Genomic DNA, 10273 nt, shown 5'->3' with positions numbered 1-10273 from the left:
ACCTTCTCTACCCATTACATCTGCCTTGATCAAGGATGACCACGTCATATTCTAACCACGATTTAAAGTTTAAACCAGTACAATTACTGTGATTTAATTTGCATTCCTAATTATTAGATTTACGCACTGGTTGTTTTTAGCATGATTATGTGTATGTGTGAATGATACAAATATGTCTTATTATTTTATGTTTTACTTGCAGTTAGCTACAAACAGCAGTCCATCAAACACGCAACACTGTTTGAAACAATTATGGGGATTCCCACACCGTCACTTTATTCAACATAACATCGGTGATACAATGGCACATCTCCCCGGCACTATTGTCATTCATGAGCAGTCAAACATAATTATATAACCATGTAGCCACTTTACTGAGAGTTTTCCAGAATCCAAGCACAGCCCATTGCCCAACTCATAACGAGGGATCTTATATAAACTTGCAGCAATAATTAATTAGTCCTATTGAATAAACATACCAAATATTATACATGATGATATAAATAATGATAATTTATATTTCTGTTTTTTTTCTTCTTCTTCTTTTTTAAGTAACCACCGGAAATCGTTAACGTCTACATTGACGCTATTTTGATTAAATGTTTTGAAGTTCCTCCCCGCGACCACTAGATGGCAGTAAACACAAGTGATTCTGAGAACACTCAGGTCAACAATTCACATAAAGGCCTTTCCAGAATGATAGAGAAAGACAAAAAAGAGAGACTGTGCCTAGAGCCATATAGATATGGAGCCATGTAGATATAGATATAGATCGATAATGAACAAATATGGGCTTACTTTTCTAGCAAACGCTAAAGAGGGTAGACCTAATTGTCTTTACAACAACAACAACTACAACAACAGAAAGTGTTGAAAACTGTAAAGCTGTATTCATTCTAAATTTACCCATTTTTATGTTATCGTATTTTTACATATTAATAATATAGTAAGCCAACACCTCCGGGTGTTGCTCTCAGTGTCAAGACAAACACAATACCACTGATGTTAGAATAAAACAGAAACACTGTGGTTTTCTACAATTCTGTCTACCTCCAAAACATTCACAAAGCAAAGCATGTATTGCAGGGCTCTTTTTTGACAGTAGTGTATATTACAGATAATATGAACTCTTAGGATACTACTGAAAGTACTAACATGACGCTTATTGATACCTCTAAAGAGTAAACATCATTAACATTGATTCCGTTATTTTTTTCTATTTTGCACATTCATTTTTGTATGTAGCCTAAAATTAGAGGGGTAATGATAGCCTCACATATCAGGATCACACATTAGGATTCGTAATTGTATGGAGAAAACAAAATTAAACAGTTCCAAAAGTTGTTTTAAATTTGCTCTACTATTATGTTTACTTATCTACTTTGTCCCAATACATTTGATTTACGCTCTTGCACTGACCCCTTCCCCTCCTGACCTCCTCCCCGCCCGCCGGGCGGTCCCAACACACAGAACGAACGCCCTGAATTTCTGGCACACTTGGAGACAGCCAATCAGGTTGACTCCCTGCTACGTTAGCACAGCTCTGGAAAAACAACAGTACCGTCTCAATTTATTTCCTGTTAGCATTCGCAGCATAGCCACTGATCAAACCGACCGTGTAAAATGTTAAATTAACGAAAGCGTTTGCACTTGGTTGATGCAACCTTTGTTTTGGATTTAGTGTACGTGTTAAGGCAGAGCTGTGACGCGCCTTGCTAGCTTACTGTAGCTAACATCGGCGACCCAACCGAGAAAGATGGGGTCCATCCTGAGTCGCAGAATCGCTGGTGTTGAGGATATCGATATCCAGGCCAACTCGGCCTATCGATTTCCCCCGAAATCTGGTAAGGGATCGGCATTGTCTTTAGCAGATCAAGATTCCCAATAAATACGTATCCTCTACCTTTGTATATACAAAGATATTAGACAAAGATATATTATTGTACAGTTACATAATTATTGGAAACCTTTAGCGTTATGAGCTAGACGTGACTGTCTGGGTCAGGCGTTATTTACAGTAGTTTATGTATTGAAGGTCGCTTTACTGGCAAAGACTGTCAAAGTAATGCAATTTGGTGTAACGCTATGTTTATTACAGCATTGTGATCATTAAGCATGAAGCACTGTATGGCCAACACCAAAACTGAATGCACAGTCTTCGACAAAGTGTTTTTATATACATTAAATTTAAGCCACAAGAGCTGAGAAACAAATGATGCTGACACCCATAGTCGAAAGATTTCCAGCTTCCGTAAAGAAATCTTTAAGGCATCATTTCTAGTGTGCTATTTCAAATGTATTTAAGATAAGGAACGTTACGTCTCATGTTTTTTACACTTTCACTACCTTCAGTAGTAAAAACACAGAATGGAGAATGCGAGACCATAAAATCTCACCCAGTTTTAAATCAATAAGAACGCTACGCATATTATTGTCAACTGGACTTCAGCTGGTCATATGATCTCCTGCATCTCAGTAACACACACCATGGTGATAATGAGGTTACTCTTAATCTTATTGTCTTGTTTGCGTGGTTGAAATGACCACATAAACAAAAAATATCTTAGATATATACAGAGTAAACTTGTTCATGGATATGTAGATATAATCAACAGTGTCATGGTGTTTTGTGGCTTGCTGATATATCTCAGTTTTATTTATTGATCCCATTTAGTCAGCTGACCAGCCTTTGTATAACATCCACTACAAAAAAAACAAAGAAATAAACCTGAAAAGATAATGTTATCACTACCTGTCTGAAGTTGTGTGGCTACTGTTGCGCTGCTTCTGCAATGATTGCATTATTAAACCAGAGCTCAAACATGTTGTCCAAAAGAGTCTTATTACCCTTAAGCCAACAATTTGTACAGCTTACCCTTTTGTTTTTTAAGACAGATCATTTGCAGAAAATGTATTTAAATTGAGTAATTGTTTACATTGACACAGACAGAGAGGTCCCCTTATTAAAAAATTAAAAAATGAAAGAAAGAAAAGGATCAGTGTCACAAGTTTGTCTCAATGATGTTGCTTGCGGTGGCTTTATTATTCATGTTTTTTTTCTCTTGCCCTCAGGTAATTATTTTGCGAGCCACTTCTTTATGGGAGGAGAGAAATTTGACACACCACATCCAGAGGGATACCTTTTTGGAGAAAACATGGACCTGAATTTTCTTGGAAATAGGCCAGTCCAGGTGAAAACAGATGTTTCTTCATCCCGGTTGTTTTAATCATCTGAGAATTCAGTACAGTATATTTTCCACAGTTTTTACTGATATGCAGTTGTACATTCATTGTTAGGAATAGGATTAGTCAAACTATGTTGATCAAATAGCAAAATCAATATCATCCATATTGCGGTTTTCATTAGTTTCCGTATGTGACGCCTGCACCCCATGAGCCTGTGAAAACCCTGAGGAGTCTGGTCAACATTAGAAAGGACTCTCTGCGTTTGGTCAGGTAAAGATAGCCAGGCAATAGTTACGATACAAATCACAGTAAAAGCAAATGACCGTTATAAAGATTGTGCTGACCCAAAGTTTGTCAAACCTCTTGATTGTAGGTATAAAGATGACTCTGACACTCCGGTGGAGGAAGGGGGAAAACCAAAAGTTCAGTATGGTGTGGAGTTCACCTTTGATGCTGATGCTCGAGTGGCCATCACCCTCTACTGCCAAGCGTTTGAGGAGTTTTCTAATGGGATGGCAGTGTAAGGATTTGATGTCAAAACTTTTTTTTATTGGGCAAAGTCAGATGAAGCCATAGCTATTAGTAGCACACAGGATAAATTGCTACGTAAATATTCACCTGATGGAGTCAGAATCGTTTATTATTCGAAATTAAATGTCACATCTAAATCTATTTCTGAAACTATCATGGAGCACATCTATATCTGTTGTTGAGAGGATGAGGTGTTTAGATGTGAACCACATGAACAGATAATGTAACTGATACAGCAGCATCATATTAGTGGAAAACCTTGTGGCAGAGACATTTCAATTCTGTTTTATGTCTAGTGAGATTCAAGCCTTAAAGCACAAAGACTAGAATAGATACGGTGGGTCCTTACCAACCTCCAGTTGCTATGGATACTGCTGATAAGACATAGAAGATGCAGATGAAAGTAATAGTTTGTACTGAAGTAATTGTGTTACGATGAGATGAGACAGAAAGATGACACATTTTTCCAGAGTCAAAAAAATCTGATATTGCTACTGTTGTGAAGCTATTTAGTTATCTTTATTCTAATTTGGTCTAGGGACACTTAAGCATGTACTGACTACTTAAAGATGACCGCCATTAGGCTTTCCTTACTGATAAATATTAAAATGTCCACTTTTGCTGCTGCCCAGTTAAAAAGAACAAAGTGCAGAGTCCATCCAGGATTCCTTCGTCCCCCTGCACACTGATCATTTTACTCCGTAACATACTGTGTGCAGGTACAGCCCAAAGAATCCATCACTGGTCTCTGAAACTGTGCATTACAAGCGAGGGGTGAGCCAACAGTTCTCCATGCCATCTTTCAAATTAGATTTCTGTGAGTGGAAAGAGGAAGATGTAAGTATGTGCAGCAACATCACATCGCACATCACAACAACACATAGTCTCCATTGGTGTTGATTTATCTCTGTGAATATTCTCTTCTTAAACTCACACAGCACAAGTTCAGCCTGGAGTCTAAATCAATGCATTGGATAATAAAATGTATGAATCTTTCCCCTTAAAGCTGAACTTTGACCTTGACCGAGGAGTGTTTCCCATGGTAATCCAAGCTTTGGTTGATGAAGGGGACGGTATGTTACTAAAGCTATATATCAGTCAGAACTATTAAGGCTGTCCTTATATATGAAATAGTAACATAATATAGTAGTAACGGTCATAAGGAATTACACTAATTCAATCAGGGTTAGCAGTTGATTTGTAAGCTAAAGTGTTAATGTGTGTCAACATTTGTATTAACCTAGAATTAACCTGTAATATTGTGTGTTCTTTTTAAGATTGCCTTGGACATGCTCACGTCCTTTTGGCAGCCTTTGAAAGAGTATGTATACACCTAAATAAAAGTAAATAGTTCAATTCTGTGTAAAACAAGTTTTTGAATGTGCTAAAACATGTTTGTTTGTTTTTTTACCTTCAGCACGTTGATGGCAGTTTCTCCGTCAAGCCTCTCAAGCAGAAGCAAATTGTAAGTTTATGAAAGTTATTATTTCAGTTGTTAATCATATCATTAATAATTAGCAAATGATCCAGGAATGTAAAGTGGAATGTCCTCACTTGCTTTAATCAATTAGTAGTTTTTTAAATCAGCCTAAGGCTACGTTTACAATGCTATGTTTTGGGTTTTAAGCAGTTTTGAGCAAAAAATGATCTCAAAAGCAAATAGTTTTTAGCTCCAGTAGAAGAACTAATCTCTATTTAAACTAACACGCCCAAACCACATGTCTTATCAACATTCTCGTAAACTGGGCATACGTGTGCCAGGTTAAACAGGAGGCAGCATGCACTGTAAACTCCCCCAAGTTTCCAGGGTAACGTTAGTAATAACAAAACAATAATAAAACAGGGTAACACTGTAATTTCCCATTTTTTTGGGATCAATAAATATCTATCTATCTATCTATCTATCTAGTAACTAAGTCTCATAGAACGAGATGTCATGAGCCAATCAGGAGGCAAAACGGTGGCGTCATTGTTAGTGTTGCCAAAGTTCTCTGTTTGTGGCCGTGTTTTTTAAATTTCTCCGATTTATGGGCTCTGAAATGCCAGAACAGTGTGAATGTAGGGTGTAAATGTAGCAAAAGCTATTCGTTTGGAACCAAAACATAGCAATGTAAATGTAACTGTAAATGGAGACAAGTCATTCAATTGTGAAGCACAAACTGTACGAGCTACAGCATGTTGTTAATGTAATGCAGGATATTTTACACAGAACATCCTGCAGCTTTAAAAAAATTAAGTCACAAAAATCTGTGCCAAGACCCTTTGGAGTCTGGTAATAACACACATCTCTGAAGTAGATGTTGAATGTAAACTTTCAGGGACCTCAAAGGGATCTTTACATCTTTGCCTCTCTGTGAAATATGCAAATAACCTTTGTGTATCACTGTTCTCATTCTTATCTAAAAGAAAGAAAAAAAACTGTGAACAGTATACATTCTACATTTAGCTTCTTCTACTACGCTGGACATTGTGTGTGTGTGTGACATGGGTTTCTCAAAAGATAATTTATGTATCTTTCCAGGTGGACCGTGTGAGCTACCTCTTACAGGAGATCTATGGGATTGAGAACAAAAACAACCAAGAAACAAAGGTTTCAGTAAAAATGTTACCGTTTGCACGAAAGACAATACTCTAAAAGCCACTTAATATTTTATTTGCGTGACTTTTGACTTGATTTTGTTTTATTTTTCCAGCCATCTGACGATGAGAACAGTGACAACAGCAATGAGTGCGTTGTCTGTCTGTCTGACCTGCGAGATACACTCATCCTGCCCTGCAGACATCTGTGTCTCTGCAACTCTTGCGCAGACACTCTGCGTTACCAGGCCAACAACTGTCCAATCTGCCGACTGCGTAAGACGTGTAACATTATTCTAATGAAATTCTGCCCTTAAAAGTGCTTTATCAATGCTATTCGAAGAGCAGTCAACATTTAACGTAATTCATTAACTTTATTATTGTTTTTAATTTGAGCCTGTGTGTGTCTAAACAGCCTTCAGAGCCTTGCTGCAGATCAGAGCTGTGAGGAAAAAGCCTGGTGCTCTTTCCCCTGTGTCCTTCAGCCCTGTTCTGGCTCAGACTATGGACCATGACGAGCACTCTGTAAGTCTCATGTACTGTACACTTATGTAATCAGATATAATTGGCTAAGATGTGGAGCAACGTTAAGGTGAAACGGCGTGACTCTGGCCCACATAACACATTTTTTACCTCTATTGTGATTTGAAGTTCTGCTTTAGAAACATTTCAAATGTAAATAAAACAAGTCCATTCCTACCGTAATATGTTTCAAACTGACAGCTTAATAAAACAAGTCAAAAAGGGAGAACGTGATCTAGATTGATACCAACTTTTATTGGGCAGAAAGTTGGTATGGTGTGACTAAGTCAACATCTCCGTGTAATAGTCTGCCTTAAGCTGACGAGGCACAAGGCTGCTGAATGGCTTTGTTAAGCTGCGGAACAGAGACGTACATGCAATGTTGAATTAGTCACAAAAAGTCTACTTATTGCGACACAAGACAATGGTCAAACATCTTGATTTTGTAGTCTTTTTTTATTGTTTCTCATAATTCCATTGTGGCATTGTAAGGCATATTATCCAGCAACTATTTGGTGTAAATGTATATTGTATATTAGCACGGACTGATAGCTATGACTCTGACACTTGAACTGGTAAAAGCCCATCTATGAATGAAATAGTATAGGCAAATAGTAGTCTTTTTTTATAGTGCTTGTTAAGAATACGCAGCCTTTGTTAATCAACAGTGCATTGTTACCAAGTCCTTGTCTATGTCTCTTTGCAGAGCACAGACTCGGTTCCTCCCGGCTTTGAACCCATCTCACTGTTAGAGGCTTTGAATGGTCTGCGATCAGTTTCTCCTGCCATCCCAACTGCACCCCTCTACGATGAAATCAACTTCTCAGGGGGTGTGGGTGGTGACAGCAGACAGCTGAGCTCCCCGGAGCATTTAAGTGATGGGAGTCTGCAGAAAGGAAAAGTCAGCAAGTCACCTGACAGGTATTTTTATGTGTACAAGCACGTAAAAACTGTAAGACATTATGTTAGGACAGGAAATTAGATAATATATTTGTACGTGTATAACATTATTTGCAAACATCACTTTACGTCGGGCTTGGTCAGTAATCAGATTTACATCGTAACCTTTTTCATACAAGGATGTGGTGTTCAGTTATTTTCCAAATTTTAAATTACTGCAGATTTTTGTTCCATATGGGACAGTTTAGTCGTGCCATATTTTGTAGAATGCAGTTTATTCATGCTGCTGGCCTAAAGCCAGTTGTTTTTTAAAATGTATTTTAATGTCTACAATATCTGGAGGCCATTATCATTTCTTGTGAAAGGTAGATGTGTAATAATAGTGAAATAACTCAATGTAGGTAACTGTGGTTGATTGAATTACCTTTCCTACTTGTATTTTTTCTGTATTAATTTATCTTTTGCCGTGTCCCCCAATCCAGTACCCTTAGGTCTCCATCGTCTCCCATCCAGGAAGAAGATGAGGAAAAGTTGTCTGAAATGTCTGATGCTCAGCCTCACACACTTCTGTCCAGCAGCCCCGCCCCCACTGACGTAAGCCGCTACTTTACTACCTGACATTTAAACTCTGCTGCAAACAAAAGCTTTAACCGGATCTTTCTTCCAGGCCACAGCAACCGAGGACGTGGCAGAATCCCTGTCTCCAGATGACGGTGAGTTTTCTAAGTGAACAGTTAATTATGTGACACTGGGAAAAGATTTGTTGGCTTTGATAGTTAGATTCATTGACGTTTACGTACTCTCTTGGGTGATCCAGAGGACAGGATGCATTCTGGAGGAGACATCCTACAGGACTGCAGCAGTGAACACAGCAGCTTGACCAAAACAGAGAGCGACCCACCGGGCAACTTGTCTCTGCCAGGTGACACATTCTCTACCAGAAACAGAGAAGAAATATTAGAGTGTGAAGAATAATCTTTTATACCCTGCTAATACGAAAGAAAAGGAAAGAAGCAGAACCTGTGCTGTGTATGTAATCTTTTACAGTATAGACCTCTACTTTCTGATGATTGCTTAGAGAAAATCATCTGGTTCTTGCTTATTTTTGACTCCTTTATAGTTCTGGTTCTCTAATCTTCTCTTCTTAAATCCAAAACTTGTGACTGTGATTCCCTTGCTTTTGCATCTAAGCTGTGTGCTCCTGTGCTTCTGTTTCCTAACACTCTTTATGTTCCCTTCTGTCCTGTCCCCTTGCACTTTGGGCAGCTCTTGGTCCCGATTCCTGCTCTATTGGTATGGAGGAATAACTGTGGTATGTAGGTTTTCCTGTCTGTCTGCTTCTCTGTGTATGAGCTCTTACTGAATCCTCCATCCATCCATCTTCGACCGCTTATCCGGTATCGGGTCGGGTCGTCTTACTGAATCCTATTCTCCATAAATAGCTCTTACATTATCTATCACAGCTGGGAAAAGACAAGATCCAGCGGGTGTTATCAAGTGAATTTCCTGTGATAGTCCTATTTTATCAGGAATGACACGTCTGTATTTACAGTTAGTGAAGTCTGACTGGAAACTTTGAGACATGTGGCTTATCTGTTGCTTTTTCTTCTCCAGGTTCATCAGAGTCAACAGAAAGCCTGAAAAGTCAGAGCACAAACTGCTCCAGCCAGCCTCTCCTGTGTCCCACGAGCAGCCTTCATTTGGAAGATGAGCACCTCAACCCCTGACTCTGATCCAGTGTCAGATTTATTCATTGCAAAGATCATCCAGTCCCTCTATTCCTTTTACCCTCCAGCCCAGTCTTCTGCTTCAGTGATTAGAGCCAACGAGGGCCCTTAAAGGAGTATTCCGGCCTATTTTTATTTTTAATCTTGATCGCTATAAATATGCGATGAACTTTCGATTAAAAACCCCCCAACCTGAATCGATGCAGGCAACACTGAGTAGCTGCAGCTACCTTTACCAGCTTCTGCTGAGTTAAAATGGCAGTTAACGGGGGCAAGTTGCTTCATCTGCCTATTGCACTTCTCTGTCTGGTTCTTTCCAACTGTTGTTGGACAACCATCAAACTAACAGTAAAATAGGTAATTCCATGTAGTTACACTGTTACTGATATGGTCATAACTACTACAGTGTTCAATTACCTATTTTTGAGGGGGGAATAAACTACAATTTGTCGCTGCGAAGGCATGGAGGACACCCACCACACCAGCGGGCGCTCGTAGGATTGTTTTCGGCTGCGTGAGGCAAGGAAGGCGGGCATGAATACTACCTGCCCGGCTAATGGAAATACCACACAGATCAATACCGCCAAGCCTCCTACTCACCAACACCAGATCGATTACACACAAAATGGTTGAGCTACAATACACACGGAACTGCTGTGTTATGATTTTCACAAAAGCTTGGCTGAACATGCTTATCAATAGCAGCTAGCATCTAACCAGGCAAGCTACCCACCAGCAAGAACAAGACAGGGTAGGTGAATCAAAACAATGTCTGAGTTGAAAAAGCATCTTGATGTTACGTAAGGGACCTGTTCATGTTGTACAGACAT

General features: G+C 39.0%; 1 protein-coding gene across 2 annotated transcripts; it reads left to right on the top strand.

The window, feature by feature from the left end:
* Nucleotides 1-1500: 1500 nt before the first annotated feature.
* mgrn1b (mahogunin, ring finger 1b) lies at nucleotides 1501-9557 on the top strand. Of its 2 annotated transcripts, XM_034893585.1 has the most exons (17): nucleotides 1501-1844; nucleotides 3073-3191; nucleotides 3368-3456; nucleotides 3560-3706; nucleotides 4437-4554; nucleotides 4724-4790; nucleotides 4995-5038; nucleotides 5135-5182; nucleotides 6239-6307; nucleotides 6411-6570; nucleotides 6710-6819; nucleotides 7523-7737; nucleotides 8199-8310; nucleotides 8384-8429; nucleotides 8534-8638; nucleotides 8983-9028; nucleotides 9331-9557. In XM_034893585.1, exons 1-16 carry the CDS (start codon nucleotides 1757-1759, stop codon nucleotides 9021-9023), a joined length of 1578 nt encoding a protein of 525 aa, XP_034749476.1. In that variant the 5' UTR covers nucleotides 1501-1756; the 3' UTR covers nucleotides 9024-9028; nucleotides 9331-9557. The 2 variants fall into 2 exon arrangements, with proteins under 2 accessions (XP_034749476.1, XP_034749475.1); XM_034893584.1 differs by lacking the exon at nucleotides 8983-9028.
* The last annotated feature ends 716 nt before the right edge of the window (nucleotides 9558-10273 follow it).

This window comes from Etheostoma cragini, chromosome 15 (genome assembly GCF_013103735.1).
Source record: "Etheostoma cragini isolate CJK2018 chromosome 15, CSU_Ecrag_1.0, whole genome shotgun sequence".
Classification (NCBI taxonomy): domain Eukaryota; kingdom Metazoa; phylum Chordata; class Actinopteri; order Perciformes; family Percidae; genus Etheostoma; species Etheostoma cragini.
The sequence above is the reverse complement of the archived record's forward strand: the minus strand, read 5'-3'. Positions and strand labels throughout refer to the sequence as shown.